At 41.9% G+C, this 22,457-nt stretch overlaps 2 protein-coding genes across 2 annotated transcripts in view; one reads left to right on the forward strand and one right to left on the reverse strand.

Moving 5' to 3' along the window:
* AHNAK (AHNAK nucleoprotein) overlaps positions 1 to 8,142 on the forward strand; it is a 121,078-nt gene extending 112,936 nt beyond the window's left edge. The window contains exon 6 of the mRNA XM_033120804.1: positions 7,636 to 8,142. Within this exon, the coding sequence (XP_032976695.1) occupies positions 7,636 to 7,646 (11 nt within the window). The 3' untranslated portion in view covers positions 7,647 to 8,142. The remainder of the gene's footprint in view (positions 1 to 7,635) is intronic.
* ASRGL1 (asparaginase and isoaspartyl peptidase 1) lies at positions 477 to 15,582 on the reverse strand. Its single transcript, XM_033120806.1, has 6 exons — positions 15,353 to 15,582; positions 10,201 to 10,343; positions 9,469 to 9,626; positions 2,437 to 2,555; positions 1,474 to 1,584; positions 477 to 800 (listed from the first exon to the last, which is right to left on the reverse strand). The coding sequence occupies exons 1-6, from the start codon at positions 15,540 to 15,542 to the stop codon at positions 595 to 597; spliced, it is 927 nt and encodes a 308-aa protein (XP_032976697.1). The 5' UTR covers positions 15,543 to 15,582; the 3' UTR covers positions 477 to 594.
* Positions 15,583 to 22,457: the final 6,875 nt, after the last annotated feature.

Genomic DNA, 22,457 nt, shown 5'->3' on the forward strand with positions numbered 1-22,457 from the left:
GTAAGTCAGAGAAGATCTGAAGTCTCTTAGAAAAATCAGTGTTTTTTAACCCAGAGTGTCTTTCACCCAGTATTCTTCTGATTCCAAATGAAGGCTGAACGCCTTGAGGCCCGTGAGGCCTTCTCCCATTCACTCTGGGCTCCTGTCTCACTTTCAGGTCCCTCTACCGGGTGCTTTCCTTCCCACTGTGCCCCTTCACGGGGTCTTGTGGGAAAATGCAACCAGCAGAGCCCTGGCGGCAGCTGTGTCATTGCTGCGGGTGGGCACACCCCGCACCCAGGCAGCTTCTGTCCGGTTAAGCTCATGATGTCTCTTCTTTTTGACCTAAGACAAAGGGGACGATCTACGAGAAGGGCTCAGTAGTTTGTTCTGTCTGCTCGTCTTATTTTGATTTTAACACAGGCGTTTTTCTCATCACTTTGGTCCACACCTCACCAAACATTCAGATAAGATACTTATTAATCAAGGCAACAAAATGAGTGACAGACTATAGAATTTTTCCATTTCTAGATCTAATTGAGGAAGCTAAGTCTCTACAACAGAAAACTGTACTTTACCTCCAAGCTAGCATCTAGAATACAGTCTTCCAGGGGCTCAGGGCAGGTCAGTGGTACAGGTCTCGCCGAGATCAATGCCAGAGTGCACCTTGCCGTCCTTGGCGGCCGCCCAGGGCATGGATGCAGAGGTCCACTTTACTGCCCAGTCTCCTGCTTTGCTGACCAAGATGACACCGCCTAAACCTTTGAGCTTTGACTTCATATAACCCAATGACAGGTCAGCAGCCTCTTCTAACGTCTTTCCTGAAAACAAGGAAAGGTTGAGAGATAACACATATTATTTAGAAAGGAATCTGGGGACAGCCAGGTGGCTCAGTTGGGTAGAGCGCAGTGCTTACGACACCACGGTCGCTGGTTTGATTCCCACATGGGCCAGTGAGCTGCGCCCTCCGCATAGACTGAAAACAACGACTTGTTTGGTACTGAGCTGTGCCCTCCACAACTAGATTGAAAACAACAACTTGACTTGGAGCTGATGAGTCCTGGAAAAACATACTGTTCCCCGATATTCCCCAATAAAAATAAAAAAAAAACACACAAAGGAATCTGATGGAAAAATCATTTGCCATATGAAAAACCAAAGCACATTAACCAAACAATTCTTGGTAAATGATTTCCATTTGAGTGCTTCAAAGAAGGATGGCCCTCCTTGCCCTGAGACGGAGACCTGGCACCAGCCTAAGCAGAGCTGTCTTTTCTCCCACACCCAGGCTCAAAGTTTCCCTACTGCCCCCCAAGATGTGACAAACAGTATTCCACATGCTCTCCAATTCTAGATCCTAACAGAAAGTGGCGAAGAGTCAAAATAGTGTTAGCAGCATTTGTAGCAAATGAGAACGGGTTTCAGGTACTTTTTCATCTATTCATAAAGAGTTTCCATTCATTTGTCTCCAGAGTATGAACTTGTTCTACATACCTTGTTCTACGTGGAAGAGAGTGAGTCTGGCCAGATTCACCTTCAGGATGCTTTCCCCGTGCCCTGTTGTTGAAATGGCTCCAATTTCATTGTCAGCGTAACCTCCAGATCCTGCTCAAAGAAGGAGATTGGTTCCAACTGAGCAATAGTCAAGAAATTCAAACACACATTACCAGTCTAATGCTACATAATATTAAATCCCAAAGAGTACCAACATGTAGACAAAGGTCAGATTAGTAGCCATGACCTTGAGTGCAAAGGTGACTAGTAACCACCACGTGACTGCCCTGAAATCAGGAGGATGAAGGGAGCCTGGGGTCGGTGGGTAGGCCTGACCTTCCATGGAGTAGGTACACCAGGCAGGTCCTCCTCTGCCCCAAATCTACCTGGTCTGCACAGACTGAAACATACCCGACTCCCATCCCTACCACTCACTCACTCCTGGGAATTAGACAGTGCGCTTCAATCTTAATGCAAATAACATTTTAATTAGTACTATTTCTGTAGCAGCAGTGTGTCACGTTCATACCACTCAAATCTCATAAACGCAAACTTAAATTTTCAGCTTTCTTAGTTTGCTAATTGGCGCCCATGCCTGGGAAGAGGTAATGTGTACTTAACCCTTTGGGAATAAGTCTGCAGATTCTGGAACTGGGGCTAGAGAGCAGAGAGAGGCACTATGGGTGCTTGGGGACAACCTTGGCGTCCTCCATCTCCATTTCCCCTCACCCAAGTCATCCCAAAAGACATGCAATCTAGGAAAAACAGAATGCCTACTAGATACAAATGCCCTCTCAAAGCAGTGCCCGAAATAACCCCTCCCAACCCAACCGCCACTCCCAGAAATCCTGATGCTGCCACCAAGAGGAAGGAAATGAAGAAACAGGAGAAGGGTAGAGAACAGAGAATGTGAACTTGATGACCGGAAGAAAAGAGGGGGCAGTAGCCACCCATCAAGGCTACCTATACACGGCGTGTCCCCAACTCGGCCAACCATTTTATTTATGATGCCCCCTGTCGAGGTTGCGTACGCCACGTTTCCTTTGCAGTCCAAGGCAACAGCACCCACGGTTCCCAAGTTTCTGCCAAAAATAAACAGGAAAAAGTGACAGGCTGAAATGAGAAACATTCCCCCAAGTAACAATGTAGCTTAATACCCTGTAAACTCCCACACATATAGGATACACTTCAATTCCAATATTCCCAACTCCCGGAAGTGGCCGAGAGCCTGTTTTCTTTTCAGTCTTCATGTCACTTAGATTGCTAGACATTCCTTTAGACCTCAACTTGAAGAATAAGTACATCCAGTCCCCGCACCACCATTTTCTGGCTGTGTGACTTTATTCTGTTTCATTTTCCCCATCTATAAAATGGGCATAAAAATAACTGAGTGCATCTCAAACTTGAGTGTGTGTAAGAATTCCCCGGATCCCCAGGCTCATCCCCAGAGATCCTGAGTTGGTAGGTCCAGGGTGGGACCCGTACCATGAGTTTCTGACAACCTCCCAGGAGACGCTGACACTGCCATCTAGACCTCACTTTGCCTGCTTCACAGTGCTTGCTGTGAGGATGAATTAAAGTAATTTCCCTCCTAACATTTTATTATAAAATTTCAAGTTTAAAAAGCGAAAGAAATTGCACGCTAACAGCCACATACCCACCACCCATACTCTGTAACGAGCTATACTTGAGACACTTCTATAAGTGTTGAGACACAGCAATGAACTAAATGGACAAAGTCCCTTCTGCTATGACGCCTGCATTTGGGGCCGAGGGTAACAGAGCAATAAAAGCTTCAGGTTTTAGTGAATAGCAATAAACATGAAGATTACAGCAGCCTAAGGGGAGAGCGATGGTGGAGGTGCTGTTTTACACAGGGACTCTCTAAAGGAAGCGAGGGGCACGTCATGCTGGTTACTGGAGAAGAACATTCCCGAAGCAGGAACATCACTGCTAAGTTCGTGGAATTTCAAGGCCACTGTAGTGGGAGAGAATCAAGTGAGGAAGAGAGCGCCAGAGGGATGGCCAGCAGCCAGCATGAAGGCTCGGACAGGTGGGTGACAACACATCCTGGGTGCCTGGGACAGTCCTGATTTATGCCTGTTGTCCCGGCTTAATCAACAGTGCCCCCTTCACTCTCAAAATTACGTTCCAGTTTGAACACTAAATCACATGGTCATCCTACTTATACGCCACTGTAAAGGCTTTTACTGAATGAGATGGGAAGACACTGGAGAGTTTGAGCTGAGATGTGTCATGGTGTAAGTTTTAAAAATAATTATTCCCACCGCTACACCCATCCACCAAATGGCTAAAATGAAAAAGACACATCAAGTGTAGGTAAGGATGTGCAGGAACTGGAATTCTCCTTCACTACTACTGCAAATGTAAACTGGCATTTGGAAAACCATTTGACAGTATCTATGAAAGCCAACTCAGCAAGTATACGTCTACATTTTTGTCCAACAGACATGAGGAGGCATGTTCACCACAAGTGTACAAAAATGTTCATAGCAGTACTATTTGTAATAACAGAAAACTGAAAGGACACACATGTCCACTAAAGGAAAACAAATTGTGATGTAGTGATGATATGGAATGCCATACTGCTCCATGCAATGGATGGATCTCAGGAATACGATGAAAGAAGGCAGCCAAACATGTACATATTATCGGACTCCATGGAAATAAAATTCAAAACCAGGCGACGCTTATCGATGGTGTTACTAGTGGTTACGTTGGAGGGAAGGTAGTGAACGGGACGGGGTCTGACGGGGCGCTCCTGGCAACGCTCTTATTTCTTGCTCTGAGTGTTGATTACATGAGGTGTCCACTTTGAAATTTCATCAAGGGTATGCTATACAATTTATCTTAAAAGAATTATTCTGGCTATTGTGTGTTGACTGAGGGAGACAAGAGTGAAAACAGACCAGTTAGGAGGTTTGGAGACGGTGGTTTGTTAGGGTGGTTTCAGTGGAAAAGGTGAGAAGTAGGTGGGACTTGGGATATTTTGAAGGCAGAGCTGACAGAATTTGCAGATGGACTGGATGTGAGAGAAATCACAAACAACTAACTCTACGGCTTCTGGGTTCAGGACCTGAGAGGCTGCAAGAAGCATTTACTAAAATGTAGGAGACTATTAGGAATAGGTTGGTGTGCATGGAGTGGGGTTAGATGGGGAAATAAAAAGTTCAGTTTTGGACACAGCTTGAGGTACCTGTTAGGCCATCACATGGGCAGTCTGAATTGTGGCGAGACATTCAAGGGGTTAGAAAGAGACACTTGACATTCTAATTAGAAGAAAACACGAGCCCTGTCTTCCATCATTCACAAAAATCAACTCCAGAGAGCTAAAGACGAAAATGTACAAGGTAAAACAAAATTCTTCAAGAAAATCTAGGTGACTCTGTCTCAGGGTAGGGGATCCTTCTAAGTTTCTAGTCTTACAAACTATACAAGACCTAGAGTACATATTTGATTATAAAAAAATAAAAACTTGTATATGGCAAAATACCATCAGCAAAGTAAAAGCAAGATTAAAAGCAACAGATTTGGGAATTTCTTTTTTTTTTTAACAGAGAGGATAGCCTTAAGACTGATAAGGAGACAGAAGAACTAAAGAGAAAAAATGATCACAGGACATAAATAGGCACATTCACTGCAAGGAATGACCCCAAAACAAACGCAAAATGCTGGAACTTGATAAGGAACATCATCCTCCTTCCTGTGTCCTCCCAGCCACCCCTACCATTTGCAAGGCTTGAGGCAAGAATACAAATACAAATGGAGGCCCATACACCACGTTTACTACTTAGAAGTTATAAATATGTTCTATCCTCTTACTCTGATAAATGTATCTTGAAAAATATTGTAAAACTGTGATTTTTCTATGACTGAAAGTTGACTTCATTATTTATTATTGTACACACCTGAATGCTTGGATGATCAGCTGGTGATGCCTGGATGAGTGAAGACAGACAGGCGCGCGCACAGACAGGCGCGCGCACACACACACACACCACAAATTATGATGTGTTTATTCCATAAAAATCACTTTGCCTGGCCTCATTTCAGGGTGCACTGATTATGTTCTTGTAATCAACACTGCCATACAACATGCATTCTATAGATAAAGTGCCAAATAAGACAATGTAGCTCTTAGCAAGTTTTTAATTAATTTTAATTTGGAGCAGCTTTACTCTGCTGGGGCAGTAGCAACTGGAATTATCAATAAAATTCTTAAAGCAATATTTAGATTTGGAAATGAGTCCTGATTTTAACATTACCATACTCAACTGCTACATGGGGTTACACATGATAAATTGTTATCACAGAAGATATTAACTATTTTAATTTGATCACACAAGTCACAATCACTTATTGTACTTTTCTTCAGCAGTTTTTTTTTTTTTTTTAAATTGGGGAAGGGGAACAGGACTTTACTGGGGAACAGTGTGTATTTCCAGGACTTTTTATTGGGGAACAGTAGTGTGTTTTTCCCAGGACTCATCAGCTCCATCCAAGTCAAGTTGTTGTCCTTTCAATCTTAGTTGTGGAGGGCGCAGCTCAGCTCCAGGTCCAGTCGCTGTTGTTAGTTGCAAGGGGCGCAGCCCACCATCCCTTGCGGGAGTCGAACCAGCAACCTTGCGGTTGAGAGCCCATGCTCCAACCAACTGAGCCATCGGGGAGCTCAGCGGCAGCTCATTGACTTCATTCTAGTTGCGGAGGGTGCAGCTCGCTGACACATGTGGGAACTGAACTGGCAGCCTTGTTGCCCGGAGCTCGAGCTCTAACCAACTGAGCCAACAGTTCGCCCCTCTTAAGCAATTTAGAGCCATGCAGACTATTTTAAGTTCTTTCAAATTTCAGTGCTGGTATATTATAAAGAAAATAGAAAATAAGAGTATGTTGTTGGATTTTATTCGTCTCTCTTCAAATGATACTGTACTCTGATATATAATGAACAGAAAAATTGCCTCTATAGAAACTGGTTTCAGGATTATTTGTATAAGAAATCTTCTCCAAGTTAAGCAAATAGTTTTGTTTCCTTGTTTCAATTTCCTTATATTTTATTGGAATGTCATTTTTCTTGCATATTTCACATGCAGCTTTGGTTTTGTTTCTCCACACTTAAAAAAATATTTTTAATCCTTTCAAAAGTGAAATAGCCAAACAGATTTTTTCAAAACTTTTGTTAAGCTTACAAACAGAAATGAATAGTTCATACTAAATAACTGTAGATAGCATAATTTCACTTTCTGTTCAAGTCCATGATTTGCTCTTTGAGAATCTTCTGTTGTTTTGCTGAACCCTTCTTAACTAAATTAATTTACCAGCATTTAGTTGGTATTCCCACCATGTGTCTGAGATTCGTTAAAAAGTCAGCTATGAGGTTCAGCAAGCTGTTCCATCTTTGGGCATCTTTAGAAAATCTTGTATTGGACCCTCTCTTGTCCCACAACTGGCACAGCTGAGGGAGGCAGCTTAGCTTAAGGTGCCGTGTTCAATCTTAGTTGCGGGGGGCAGAGCCCACCATCTCTTGCGGGACTCGAGGAATTGAACTGGCAACCTTGTGGTTGAGGGCCCACTGGCCCATGTGGGAATTGAACCGGCGGCCTTCAGAATTAGGGGCATGGAGCTCTAACTGTCTGAGCCACAAGGCCAGCCCCCCACTTACTTTTATGGTTTTGTTTCTAAAAATGTAAGCAGACCACTTCTTGAAGAGTTTTTCTTTTTTCCTTTCAGCTTTTTTGCCTTTTACAAGATCCACTTTAGTATTCTATCAAAAGCTTGACTTACACTCATTTTTCAATAATTAGGGATTAAAAAGTAAAGTGTAATTATATTGAAAGCGTGTAAAATTAGAATATATTTTCATAAAAAATAGAGAGCAAATCAAAAAAATAAAATAAAATTTGCAGGTATAATTTCAAATTGTTTTTTCCTAAAATATACAAAATTATCTAGTAATGCTAAAGTCAAAACATGAATTATAATTAATAACATTTTAAATCAAAATTACTTAAAAGTTGAAATTTTAACATTGTACTTTTGAAAATTTAACTAAGTCTTTTAAATGTTTTTGTTAGAATAAAACCACTCATAATTCTCATATTCAGTGTCCATGTGGTTGCTGACATAAAGAGCTGGCTCTTCTCACAGGTTCTGTCTAGCCCTGCGCTGTCCGATGCAGCAGGTACCAGCGACGTGTGGGGACTGAGACCTGGGAACGTGGATGGAGCACAGTGACATGCGTTGAAGTTTAAAGTACATGTCACATTTGGAAGATTTTGTATGAAAGAAAAATAAAATATCTCAAGTAATTTCTTACATTGAATACATGTTGAAAAAATATTTTGGATATAATGGGTTAAGTATATGATTAATTTCACCTGTTTCTTTTTATTTTTTTAACGTGGCTACTAGAACATTTTCAGTTACATATACAGCTCTAGCATTTCTATTGGACAGTGCTGCTCTGGACCTACATATATATAAACTTCAGAGTCATGGGAGTCAGCCCCCATGTGCTAGTTCTGCAGCTATTGTACTAACTCACGAACACCTCCAGAACCACAAATTTAAACCATCACAGAGGAAAGAAATGGATACTTGGCACCATTGCGAAACTATACTTCATTACGTGGGAACTGATTTGACAAGTTATCAATTTGTCTTTTTCTCTTACCTAAGTCCTCCCACTGTTCAGTTCTTCCCACTCCAAAGCAGTGTCCATTTCTGATGTCAGCAGTGGCACAATCCACAAACCTTTAGACTCAGGTGGCCTTTGCTTCGAGGATAGAGAGCAAGAGATGTGCAGAAGCGTTTCCCTGGGGGCTGAACGGTGTTAGTCACATGAGTGGGTGATGGGGGTTATGGGTCCTGCTGTGCAGGTGCTGAGCTACAGAGGTGCCCATGTGTCTGCAGTAAACCAGCTATTTTACCTGTTTAGTGATATGAGGGGCCTCTAAAGTGCAGGGCCCAGGGCAGAAGCCCCTCTTGCTTACATCTAAGAGCAAGACTGGCTGGTGGAGATGTGTGTTGTTGCAAAATTTTTAGAAAGCCACGTGGCAACATCTATTAAAATGTACAAGAACCACTGATGAAGTAACCCCATTCCTGGGACTCCAGCCTACAGATACAATATCACACCTGATAAGGTTATCAATAGGTACCAACATATGGCTAATCTTGTAAAAACAGATTTTTAACCTGGGAAACTTTTTCCTAATATACCCGCCTGGCTTCTGCATCTCAGATCTATTAAATTAGATTCTTTAGGGAAGGGGCCCAGATATGTTTATTTTGGAAAAGTTCCCTCGGTGATACTGAAGTATTATATAGCTCTGGTTATATAGCACGAATCTAAAAAAATACGTATGCAAAGTTAGATTTTATTCCACTGTAAATTCCCAGGCCATATTCAAATTTTGTTTTTCAAATTTTGCTTTAGACAAGGGAGCTTTATTTGGGAATTTGAAATCTGTACCACAGAAAACCGTAATTCAGAACCTAGCATTAATTCGAACTTCTAAGAGTTGTGCTGATTTCTTTGCACTATGGAAGAGGCTTGAGTCAGTTCCCAGGGTACGCTAGATGCCAGAGGACCTAGTTAGTCTACCTAAGATAACACAATGATGAAGAAGCACTCAGAGAGTTAGTCCATTAACACAAGGCATTCTCCTCTTAAATCAGGTTGGAGAAAGAGCTGTTAGCCCAGTTTGACTGAGTATTCATAGGAATAATAAATGAATCAAAAGAGCAGTTTTTCCACTATTTAGTGTGAGTTGTTTTGTTCAAAAACTGAAACTACCAAGTGATATTTGACTTATTTCAGACATGCAGATAATCAAATATTAGGTTGGTGCATATGTAATTGTGGTTTAAAAGGTTAAAAAAATGCAAAAATTGCAATTACTTTTGTACCAACCTCATATTTGTCAAACTTTTCCACTTGAATAGCTCCCAAAACTGTCAGCCCCAGATGATACTTACTTTTGTTGGTCTGGTTTCTGAGCACATTTCTCCTGCTTCTCTTTTTGTAGGTGTTTTATGTTTCTCTCTGTTATTAGCTGCTCCCTAGGTACTGTTGGAATCCCCATGGCTGCAGCAAATTTTGCTGCGCCTTGGTCAGTCAGGAAGCAATGAGGTGTCTTGAACCAGAAAGAAATGGAAAAATGGTTAGTTTTTTGAAAAAGTTAAAATCTTTTTAACGGTTCCAACTGTGTGGAAATAATCACTTCTCTCTAGGTACAAAGCCTCAAAAATGTTAAGAAATGTTTTGCTTTTCTGAATGTTGAAAAGAGCCTGGCTCTCTGAATTTTTGTATTAAAAAAAAAAAAGCCCCAAATGATGGAATAATGCTAGGAATATGACTTACATGTGACCTTATATTTAGAGAACTTAATCCATTTTTATTTAACACATGCTATTAAACAGCTGGTCTGTTTAGTTTGCAGTGTTATATGTGTTGAGAGAAGGCTGAAGAAAACACGGGAGGATAACATGAAAACAAAGCAATCATTGGTCAAGTGATTACTAGTCAAATTACATCATCAACAGAGTCAGAACCCTGGCTTATCTGAGACATTTAACATTACTTCTGTTCTTTTATATAACTTTAGGAGAAGAGTGATCTCAAGTACTTCCCTACAGTCAGACCCCTTTTAGTCACTAAAGTACAGCAGTGACCATCCCTTTGGGAAATGACGCTGTGGTCACATGTACCTTTTCCATAACAAGCCGTGCCAGTTTAATGGGATTTGCGATACACTGGACTGCAGACACGGCTCCTGAAGACAGGTCTTTTCCACTCATGATACTAGCATCCATTTCAACTTCACCATTTGTGTTCAAGACAGATCCACAACCTAAACCCAAAAAGATGAAAGCAAGAATTAAGAAATGACCTCCAAGTTTCCTCTAAGCAGTCTATTTTAATTCACCTCCCACTCCACTGCCAGAGGAACATTTGTTAAAACCAAAAACCTGACTGGGCATCACATGGCCTCCAAAATCAATAGTAGTAGGAAGCTCTTCGTGACCTGGCCTCTGACTTACTTTTCCAGCTTCATCTGCTCTCCTTGGCTTTATTTTACTGAAATACTAGTTTCCCTGAAGGTACCATAAGCTCTCATTACTCATTCTGTGCCCTTGGCACATGGTCCTCTCTTAACCACTAACTTCCTTTCTCCAGCTGTCTCTGCCTAGATAATGCCTATAAGTCTAGCTATTCTTAACTTCTTTGTCACTGTTTCCTAATCTGTAAAAATGGGATAAGAATAAAGCTCAAGAATAAAGGATTATAAATATATCCAGCACCTAACTAGGTAAAATTCCCAGTGTTTGGTAACCAATAAGAAATTACCAGGCACACAAAGAAACAGGAAAATATGACCCATGATAAGGAGGAAAAAATTAATCATGGGAACAGATCCAGAAATTACACAAATGATAGAATTAGTAGACAAGAATGTTGAAACAGTTTTTATAACTATATTCCACATGTATCATCAGAATGTGGAGGAAAATATGAAAAGAACCCAAACAGAACTTCTAGAGATGAAAAAAGTCTGAAATGGAAAATACTGATGGAGTTAACACCAAATTAGGAGTGTAGATAATGTCAGAATTGAGTTGAATTATCGGACACCCAGCTGGTGTCCAAGAATTGCTTGGTGGTGTGGGAAAATCCATACACATAAGAATGGGATAGTCTGTTATCCCATTCTTAGGAGTAAAGGCAATAAAATGGAGCAAAGATAAGTCTTTTCAACAAATGGTGCTGGAACAAAACGGATATCCACATGCAAAAAAATAAAGGAATCTAGACACAATCTTAACATCCTTCACAAAAATGAACTCAAAATGGATCACAGACATAAATGTAAAATGCAAAACTATAAAATTCCTAGAAAATAACACAAGAGAACATCTAGATCACCTTGGGTTTGGCTTTTTAGATACAACGTCAAAGGCATGAACCATCAAAGAATAAATTAAGCTGGACTTCATTAAAATGAAAAATTTCTTATGAAAGACACCATAAAAAAATGAAAAGGCAAGCCACAGACTGGGAGAAAGTATTTATAAAAGATATATCTGATAGAAGACTGTTATAAAGACTGTTATCCAAAATATACCAAAAAAAAAAATCTTAAAACTCAACAATAAGAATACAACTTCATTGAAAAACAAGTCACAGATTTTTAGAGACACCCCAACAAAGAAGATCAATGGTAACAAATACAGGTGGCAAATAAACATATGAAAAAATCAATTGCATTTTTATATACTAGCAATGAACAATTGGTAATTTAAAATTTAAAAAGTAGTATGTACAATAGCACCAAAACACATGAAACAATTAGGTTCAAATCTAACAAAACATAAAAGTATGTATACGAAAACTACAAAACACTGATGAAAGAAATCAAAGATCTAAATTAATGAAAGTATATGCTGTGTTCATGAATTGGAAGGCTCAGTATTATTAAGATTTTAATTCTCTCCAAACTGATCTACAGATTCAATACTATCAAAATTCTAGCAGAACTTTTTTGATAGAAATTGACAAGGTGACTCAAATTTGTGGGAAAGTCAAAAGGACTAGAAAAGCCAAAAGAATTACGAAAAAATAGTTAGAAGACTCTTACTACTTAACTTGAAGACTTAATATAAAAGTATGGTTTAAGTGTGGTATTTGTGAAAGGATACACATATAGATGAACGAAATAAAACAGAGTCCAGAAACAGACTCATGCATATAAAGTCAACTGATTTGCGACAAAGGTGAAAGGGCAAGACAATGGAGAAAGAACTGCCTTTTCAACAACTGGTGCTGGGAACAACTATGCAAAACTGAACCTTATTACATATCTGTACCACATATAAAAATTTATTAAAAATGAATCACAGACCTGAATATAAAATGTAGAACTAGAAAATTTCTAGAAGACAATATAAGAGAAAATGTTTGTGACCCTGGGCTACGCAAGTATTTCTTAAGATACAACACAAAAAGCATGAGCCATTAAAAAAACTGATAAATTGGACTTCTACAAAATTAAGAACATCTGTTCTTTGAAAGAGACAGAAAAGACAAGCCCCAGAGTGGGAGAAAATAGCTGCAAAACACATATCTAATAAAAGACCTATATCTAGAATATGTAAAGAATTCTTAAAACTTTAGTAAGAAAAAAACAAACCCACAATAAAGAAATTGACAAAAGACTTGAAAAGATGTTAAAGTAAACATCTTTTGCCATTAAGGAAATGTAAAGTTATAGTAGTGTGAGATTCCACTATTCACCTATTAGATATATTAAAATAAAAAATACCACCAAGTGCTGGTGAAGATGTAGAGCAACTAGAACTTTCATCCATTGCTGGTGAGAATGGGAAACGGAGCCACTTGGAAAACAGTTGGGCAGTTTCAAATAAAGTTGAATATACACTCGACACATGATCAGCAGTCCCACACCTAGGTATTTACCCAAGAGAAATAAAAACTTATGTTCACACAAACACCTGTATGCAAATGTTTATAGTGATTTGTAATGGCCACAAATTGAACACGTCTTTCAGCTGGTAAGTGACTAAAACTGTGGTATATTCATGCAATGGAATACTATGCAACAACAAACAGTGACAGACTACTAATATTTGTGTCAACATGGATGACCCTCCAATGAGTTATGCTAAACGAAGAATCTAGACTCAAAAGGCTACATATTGTATGACTCCATTTATGACATTTTGGAAAAGATGGAACTATAGGGACAGGAAACAAGTTGCCAGGGGCTGGGGTGAAGGCAGGTGTGGACTCAAAGGGGTAGGGGAGAATTTCTGAATAATGGAACTGTTTTATATTTTGATTGTGGTGGTGGTTAAATGACTCTGTGTTTATCACATTCATGGAACTGTACATTAACAAAGGAGGAATTTTACTGTATATAAAAAAGACACTAAAATAAAGCCCCATTAAAATGGTATGGTATTAGGCTAGTAGATTCTAAACCTGGTACTTCAGAAAGGGTGGATAAATAAAAATCCTGTTATCTCAAAGGCTCTTTGACAGCTTATAAAATTGAATTGTAGGGAGAATCAATTAACTAGTTAAAGTTCTGGGTAAATATAGCTCAATTCCAGCAAAAGCAAAGGGTCATTATTTGGTTGCCAATCGAAGTCTTTAAAGAATATTTCTATAATCTAAAAGTTCAATTTTTACAATGTTGGTTTCTAATAAACTAGTTTTTAATAAACTAGGGATATGAAACAAGCTTCAAACATAAAGTGAAATCCATATTGAAAGGTGAATACAATTCAACAAGACAATGTTTTTAAAAGCACTCAGATAAGCTGTGCCATGAATACTAATTATTGCCACTAACTTAGTAAGTACCCAGAGTCAGCTCTTCCTATGAAGTTCCCAAGTAGTTATTCTAGAGGATTATAGCAGAGGCTGCCAGGAATAGTTTGTATTGACCTCAGCTGGGAAAAGCAAATGGAAAACAGAGCTCAAGGTGGGCAGTATGCAGTTAAAAGTCCCACCTCCCCACCCCCACCCCCAATTTTGACTTCCTTCTTTTCACCCTTCTCTTTTCTCCCTCAATGTGCTGAATAGCAGACATCTGAGAGATCACTAGGGAGACACTCAGGAAGGCTCTTCGTACAGAGCAAAGAAACAGGAACTAGCTGCTCCAATTTCCTAATCCATACTTCCCCTGTTAGTTTAGAGGGCTGGAGACCAGACCGACCTGCTCCAAATGAAGGTCCTTTTTAATAAGTGGGGGTTTGTCAGCCAAGAGGGTCCTGACTAACAGGCGTAGAGTTTAACAAGCCCCCACAGAAACAGCTGGCTGCTCCTCCTGCAGGCAAGGGGGAGTATCTAGTAAATTCTGGCTCAGTAAACAGTCATAAAAATGCAGTTATGCCACATTCTATGGTCTGGCTGATTTATAAAATTTTGCATAAGTGTTAAGAGTGCTTAGCAAAGGCAGGGGACAGAAGAAATACTCAGTAAATATTTCATGACTAATTGCTAAGATTTCCTGAAATTCTTTTCCCTAACAGATGTTGGGGTGGGTGGCACACTTCCAAGAAGTATTTTAATCCCTAGAATTTAGGTTTTCTATTTTAAAATAAAGAGGAAATGAGTGTCTACCAGCAAGTTATTTAACTTTTCAGCACCCTTAGTTTTCTTATCTGAGAGAATAATAATTATACCTAACTCATAGGACAACTGTGCAGATTGAATCAGTTAATCCTACAAATTGTTTGGTATATTGCAGACACTCAGTAGTTATGATTATTACTCTAAAAAAGGATCAACTGAGTGAAAGAAGGTAAACATAAAAGAATACTCTGCATGATTGCATTTACATGAAATTCTAGACAATGCAAATTAATCTATAGTGACAGAAGCAGATCAGTGGATGCCTGGTGCTGGAGACTGGAAGGGGCGATTAACTGAAATGCAGCATGAAGGAACTTTTGGGGGTGATGAAAATGTTTTAAATCTAGATTGTGGTGTGGTTACACAGGTGTAAACGTTTTTCAAAACTTAAAATGGGTACAGTTTATGGTATGTACTCTACCCTCACCTTCACCCCCAACAAAAAGATGTAATAAAAAAGCCTCTTGGGATATGGATTCCAGGAAGCAGGCTAAAGAAAGAAAGGCGAATTAATGGATTTAAAAATTCTTAAAGCAAACCTGGTCAACAGGTAAAGAGAAAAATTAAATCTCTTCAACATATTAAGTGCTACCATAAAGCTATTAATATTTGATTCACCAACACTTTAGAAAGGTTCTATTTATTTTGGGTGAGAAACTTAACCTGATTAGGCATCATTTACTAGCTGCAGTGCAAATTTACCTGCGTTGAACTCTGGATCATCTTCCAGGACGGTCACGGCTCCTTCCACAGCGTCAACTGCGCTCCCTCCCTCCTTGAGGATGTTGTAACCCGCGGTCGCAGCTCGGATGATGCCTTGTCGCACCCGCTCTTTGCGGTCCTTGGCGATACTGCTGGCTCCACCTCCATGTACTACGACGACGAAATTCATGTCGACGGATCCTAGGTATCAGGAAGACTAAAGCGTCATTTCAAACGGGCCCAAGAAAACTGCACGGGGCGTAATCTCCTCGAGAGGTTCCGTTGGGGACAAGGTCCAGTTTCTACTCCGGAAGGGAGGCAGGGTTGACAGCCTCAGGCAATTTCCTGAGACCACTAGGGTCCAGGGGTAAAAAGTTCAACGGCTCAGTTTGAACTTTTCAGGAAAAGCCCAGCGCGCCCGTGACTTCCCGTGTTCCCCCCGCTGTCCCGGCCTGGAGCACCTGCGGGCCTCAGTTTACCCGGGGCCCCCAGCTCCTGATCCGTGCTGGACCACTGCCCGGGAAAATTCGGGGATGGCGCTCAGGGTCAGAGCTCCAGCCCTTCTCCCGGGCTCCACGTCGGGTCTCGGTTTCAGAGGCATGGACTTCTGGGGGATACCCTGCGCTGCTGAGGTCCAGCCCTTTCCCTGAAGTCACAGCTCCCTGGCATTCCTTAGCCTTGGCATCCCGGTAGTGCCAGCTCGTCGGCGCCCTCCCGCCTCGAACCCCCAGCCCCGGGGAAGGTGCTTCCCCGGGGCTCCCGCGGCTGCTCCGGCAGGGCCGTCGACTTACCGAGGAAGGACGCGGACGCCGGGGCTCCAGTCGGCACCGAGCCGCGAGGTTGTTTTGGAAACCGCTCGGCTCCCAACGCCCGCCGGCAACGGCTCCGCGCCTGCGCATGAGGGAGGGGCCGGCACGCAGCGCAGACGCAGAGTCGCTCGTTGCAACCCCAGCGGTCTGGCACCCAGCACCGGGGTGACCGTAGCCCTCCACCCATCGGAGCTTCCAATCGGGACGCGGGCATCGCCTCCTTCTTATGAGCTGGGGGCAGGGTGTTGGTGGCGAAATGCGTGAAGGGGTGTGCCAAGGTTTTGTAATTGAAAGTTGCAAAGTAAAGTGCATGTACTAAAATCCTTCCTCTGTCCAGGAGATGTTTTGCAGGCTTTATTTATTTTAAGTTCACATCTCTTTCTGTTCATTGTCTCTCTCTCCTTAGCGTTTTGTAAAGAACAAAAAGATGAACTCTGTGATTGGTTTGGTTCTGTGCCGGGGTGCACTGAAGAGTCTGAAACCCCCAGCTCACTCCCTCCTGTGAGCCCCAGGGACCCAGCTCTAAATTCTTTTCAACCAAGAGTTATTTTTTTGGTTGACTCCTTTCCTCCTCCTTGCCCCAGAGCAGTCCCGTAAGGTCCCACCCCCTGGATGACCGGACAAATCACATGTATTCCGCTGGCGCCGCCCTGCCTTCTCGTTACCAAGGAGTCCTTCCAATAGAAAGTTTAAAATCCCATCCTGTGAGACAACTGTAAGATAACAGGCTCCTGGCACGAATCAAAGGATACGTTATTCTATTATGTAAAGTGGGCTTTTTGAATTATAATTTTATTTCCATTATTAATTTGTTTTAATCTTTATTGCTTGAATGAGCCAATGTCATAAACTTTTTTTTTTTATTTTTGTCATAAACTTTTCACTTTGTCTAACACATACTCCCTAACACATACTCCCGCTCCCCTCCCCAACGTAAGATGCTGACAAAACGGGCTGAACCGAGACTGAATACACAACCGGACAATGGCCAGACCTTGTACAAAGATAGAACTATGAGCACAACTTCTGCAGCAATAATCCATGAAATCAAGTTTGTTGTGGGTACTCAAAGAGAAAATGTATGAGTATGTAAAGTCCTTAGCATAACTTGGTAAGTAGTAAATGCTAATACAAGCTTGCTATTGTTATGCTATTACTATATTTGTTATTCCTTCATCTCCACTCCCCCAGTGGAGAGGAGAAACTGGCTCCCTCTCTTCCATCGGTTGGAGTTCCTTGGTGTAGAAGTTTGAGAACCACTGTAGAGGACATGCGTGCCCAAGGCAGAGCAGCTCTTCTTAGAGCTGTGGCAGAAGGAATTTGCTGCTATCGAAGATTAAGAATAAAAGCTTTTCTTAAAAATGACAGCAGATTCAAAGTCATCCCTATAGCAAAGTCACTCTCAAACACTGACATTCTGACTTTATGTCCCCACAGGAAGGAAATGGGTGAGGTTGTTACTAGCACACCCTTGGGCTGCTCCGTGGCCATAGGTGGGTGGGCAGGTGATAGAGGCAGAGCAAGAGGTAAAGCCTTGGCATGATGCTCTGGTTTCCAGTGCTGAAGAAGGCCAACCCCTCCTCCAGGGTCCCTTTTGCACAAGTCCTTTCCTCAAGTGGAAACTTATATTTATGGAATGTGGAAATAAATGAGGATCACCCTAATGAGAACGAGTTAAGGCCATTTAATTCAGAGCTTGCTATAGCCAGGGAATCAGCCATCATTACTTGTGTTTGGCAGGTACTCAAAGACAGGCAGAGGGAAGCTTTAGAATGGAAAAGGGGAAAGGCTTCCTGTACGTCCCGATTGGTAGTTACTGGCTTGGGGGAAGCTGGAGGTGGGCTAAGTGGAAGCAGCATCCCATGTGATTGGTTCAGGGAACACACTTAGCCTTCTCCAGCTGGTCCTCAGTGGGAAGTGGGGAAAACATTAGGGAAGCTGGCACGTATTGCCCATGTCTTGACTGTTTTCATCCTCTTGTTTTCTGGTTATAGACCTTCAATCCATAGCCATAGGTGTGGACACATAACCCTAACCTGACCAACCTATGAATTCTATTTGTTTGGCAATAGTAAATGGTTCAAGTGGCTGTGTGATGCGAGCAGGGTCAGTTTAATAACTTCTCCAGAACTGAAGTTTGGACATTAGGAGAAAGAAGTTTTGTCTACTGCAGCTGTTAAATGGAGAGACTATCAATTTGGTGCAGTTGGTGGTCATCTTTCCCATGTGGAGAGAGAGTGTGTTTGTGGAATGAAGCTGTGTAGTAAAGAATTAATCGTACCCAAAGAAAGATCTGTCCTTTGCCTTTTGCTCCTGTGACATGACTGTTAAACAATAACTTCTATGGCTTTTCTGAAGGAAAGGGTTTACTGAGCCATATGCTAGCCAGAAAAAGGACCAGGCTCTGGGGTATGCAGTCTAAACTACCAGCAGCAGGGCTAGTTGGAGAAGAGAAACATGTCTGCCACTCTGGGATTGACAGGGCTCTTATACAATGAGTTTGGGGAAGAAAGATGTAACTTTTTTGAAAGAATTTACATTCGCTGTAGATAAGAGGGTGGGGAGAAGGTGAAAAGGGGCTAGTTCTGAGATAGGTGCAGAGTCAGTCCATAGGGAAGAAATGTGTGTTCTCTTTGGACTGGTTATGGGCAACAGTATGGAAAGTTGCAAGTATGGTGGCACCTGGTGGTTCACTATTTGGCTGTCCTCTGTAGATAATCACAGAAATAACCACCTGGAAAGTAATTCAAAGTTTCGACACACATTCAGGAATGTGAGCAGCCCTTGTTGGTTTTGACCCGCAGCCTCTATCGTCTCTTCCTTCCACCCTCTGGTCGCTGTAATTTAATTTAGGACATTTCAGAATTTTCTCCTTATCGTGATCTTTAAACCGTTGGAATATCCTACTTGATAAGAGTGTTGGTGTTTACCTGGGGACCTTGGGCTATGCCACGTGGTCTAACGGTGTGATTATAAGAGGGAAATGTGGATATAGATACAACGGGAGAAAAACCACATGAAAGTGGAGGCAGAGATTGCAGACAAGACGCCCAAGAATTATCAGCAACCAGTAGAAGCGAGGGAGAGGCAAGGAAGTGCCCTACCGACATCTTCATTTTGGACTTCTAGCCTCCAGAACTGTGAGGGAATAAATTTCTGTTGTTTCAAGCTGCCCAGTTGGTGGTACTTTGCTCCAGCAGCCCCAGGACACTAATACAAAAATCTAGCTCTCATCTGATTCTGCAGCCAACAGATCCAGGAGAGCTCCTCGCTAACACAGAGCTGGAAAGATGTTACAGAAGCTTCTCATGATGCCAGTGTCCGTTTCCATGGTTCTTTTCCACAAATCAGTCACAGTGCAATGCTTTACTTCATTCGGAAGCTTATGGGGCCAGAAGCTTTGACTTGCAAGATGAAATAAGCCCCAGGCATTGCCCGGAGAGAACCAAGTCTTTTCCTTAAGTGTTGTCTTTTCTCAGAGACCATAGAGATGGGGGTTGGAGGGGGGTGGATGTGGGTGGGGGTTGTAGAAAGTATCAACAATCAAAAATTATTTATTTGCTTTCTGACCACTCTAAGGTAGCCCCACATCTGCGATTGTTATTTATGAAAGCTAGGAAGTTTCTGTCAAACACTGGACTAGTTTATACAGAAGGCACTCCAGAAATATCTTCCTACCTCTTCCCCATGTAGTCAAATCTGTGTGTCATACTCAAAGTGTGGCTTATCTGCAGTCACTTTGAAACTCAGCCTACATTCTGCTCTCACTGGGGTACCTCTTGGGCACCCAGTTTGACAGTGAAAACCAGGGGATACAGATAAATTCAACATTGGCCCCGAAACCAAGGCCATGGAAAGGAAGGCTGCTTCCGCCAAAAATGTGCTACACTATAACTGTGACCAGGAAACCTTCAGTTTATCTTGATATAATTGTAATTCACCTAAATTCGCTTTTTGAGAAAAGAAGTTTAAAGTTTTAGTCTGATTGAACAGTCTGACTCTATACAGCACGTCCTCAAATGATGTCGTTTAGTTCAATGTCATTTTGATATAATATTGATGAGAAAAAAAAAATCGATTCCTGTCCAGGCCCACTGTCTGTGTGAAGTAGGTACGTTCTCCACAGGTCTGTGTGGGTTTTCTCCAGGTACTCTGGTTTCCTCCCACATCCCAAAGATGTGGAAGGGAGCTCTAAATCGTCCCAGTCTGCGTGAGTGTGGGAGTGGGTGTGGGTGTGGGTGTGAGTGGTCCTGTGATGGAAGGATGTCCTATCCAGTTTAGGTCCTGCTTTTCACCCTGAGCTGCCAGGAGAGGCCCTGGCCACCTGAGATCTTGAACTGAAATCAGCTGATTGGAAAATAATCATCTTACTTGTTTTTATTCATCTTTCCTAAATGTTTGTATAGATCACATTTATTTCCGTGTTTAATATTAGAAGTGTCTTGGGTCTTTATTCAGAACTTTGGTGATGTTTTTGTGACCAGAATATGCTGTAGGAACTTAACTCTTGTTTATATCAGTTAGCCTATGGAGAAATTGGTGTCATTATATGAGAATGTCGTTTCACTTAAAGTCACAATAGTTTCCAAGGAACTATTGATGACGTTAAGTGAGAATTTACTGTAATTGCTTTTCATGCCGTTACATGGAGGTTCAACTGTTTAGATAGGGAGTATTGTCTTGGTGTAGAATTAACCCCTGGTTGTTCGCAGAATGTAAAATAATTTACGAGACTCTCTACAAGAGTATCCAGAGAAAAGATTTATTGAAAGTCAGGAAGAGAGAGAGAGAAAGAGGAGAGAGAGAGAGAGAGAGAGAGAGAGGCAAAAGTTTAACCAGGGCAGAGTCATATGGGGGACAGCTGCACCGATGAGAAGGAGTGCTGGAGTTTTATATTTTTCCATGCAGGATGCTTATCAGCTTGCAGGGGAGGCTGCCGTTACAATTGTCTTCTCCTGGAAACTGTCCTGTTCCCATCTATGATGGATGTCAGCTTGCAGGGGGTTGCTGTTGCGATTGGGAACCATTCTGTTCCTACCTATGATGGATGTAAGGTGCTTGTCAGCCTGCTGGTGCTGTGTTGGCCAGGGGAGTCAGAGCCAAGCGGTGAATGTTTAGCTCGTTCCTGTTAGCCCACAAGCTTGCTCCTGCTAACTTCCTACTTGTCTCATCATTCTCCCATCTCCGATCAGCAATGAAAAATCTTTGGAAATTGGGATGAGGGTCCATCTTCCATAATTGCTTCAGAGCTGGGTAGGGGCATAGAGCTGTCCCTGCCTAACAGATTGCTGGTCAAGGATGGAGAGCAACTGGGTTTCAGAAAACCCGGCAATGTCATCTAGGATGTGGACCAAGCTTCCAGAAGTTGGAGCTCTGGTCTATGGGGCTGATGGTACTTTTAGGGTTACTTGTGGGGATGGGCTGGGTGTCTTGTAGGAGTATAATCTGGTTGTAGAGGAGGAGTTGGTGTTTAGTTGCCTGCAAGTGAGATGAAATAACCTTTGTTAGTAGATTAAGAATGTAGGGGCTAAAGATTAGTATCAGGAGAAAAGAAACAAGAGGGCCAGGGAGAGGCAGAAGCCAGGAGGCCCAAGACCAGGTGCCAGCCCAGGCCGGTTATCTCTAGGCCGCCTTTTCCCAAAGTCCAGAGGCTTGATTTCTTAAGTAAGTTACTTGCTGTTGAGAAATTGGAGCCTTTGGGGCGGATACTTGGTAGACCTGTTCTGCTACAAAATTTAAAGTTGTTATTGTGTGTTGATTTGAACTTTCTTTGGCTGGGCTACAAATAAGGAAGTCATCAACATATTGGAGGATAGTAGCCCCAGGGAGAGAAAAGTGCCTTAAGTCTCCAGTCAGGACCTGGCCAAAAAGGTCAGGACTGTTTTGAAAGCCCTGTGGTAGGACAGTCCAGGTATATTGGCTGCGGACCTGAGTGTGGGGTCCGTCCAGGTGAAAGCAAATAAAAATTGAGGTTGAGGGTCTACTAGTGGAACACAAAAGAAGGCATCCTTTAAGTCCAGAACGGTGAACCATTCAGTCCCTGGGGGGATTAGTCCCAGTAGGCTGTAAGGGTTAGGAACCAAAGGATGAATCGGTATTACTGCTTCATTAATAATCGTCAAGCCTTGAACCCACCAGTGTTGTCCAGATGGCTGCCTGACTGGTAAAACAGGTGCATTGTAAGGGGCATTGTAGGGAAGTAAAAGCCTATGCCTGAGGAACTTGTTGACAGTTGGCTGAAGCCCAAGAAGAGCCTCCTTGTTAATGGAGTATTGAGGCTCACAGGGAAAATAGGT

This window comes from Rhinolophus ferrumequinum, chromosome 11, assembly GCF_004115265.2.
Source record: "Rhinolophus ferrumequinum isolate MPI-CBG mRhiFer1 chromosome 11, mRhiFer1_v1.p, whole genome shotgun sequence".
Lineage (NCBI taxonomy): Eukaryota > Metazoa > Chordata > Mammalia > Chiroptera > Rhinolophidae > Rhinolophus > Rhinolophus ferrumequinum.

Excerpts from the sequence above, each read along its gene's own strand:
- ASRGL1 (XM_033120806.1), bottom strand. The coding sequence starts at position 15,542 with ATGAATTTCGTCGTCGTAGTACATGGAGGTGGAGCCAGCAGTATCGCC. Across the intron at positions 10,344-15,352 it reads TGATCCAGAGTTCAACGCAG|GTTGTGGATCTGTCTTGAAC; the intron begins GTAAATTTGCAC and ends TTTTGGGTTTAG. Across the intron at positions 1,585-2,436 it reads TGGGGACACGCCGTGTATAG|GATCTGGAGGTTACGCTGAC; the intron begins GTAGCCTTGATG and ends TTCTTTGAGCAG.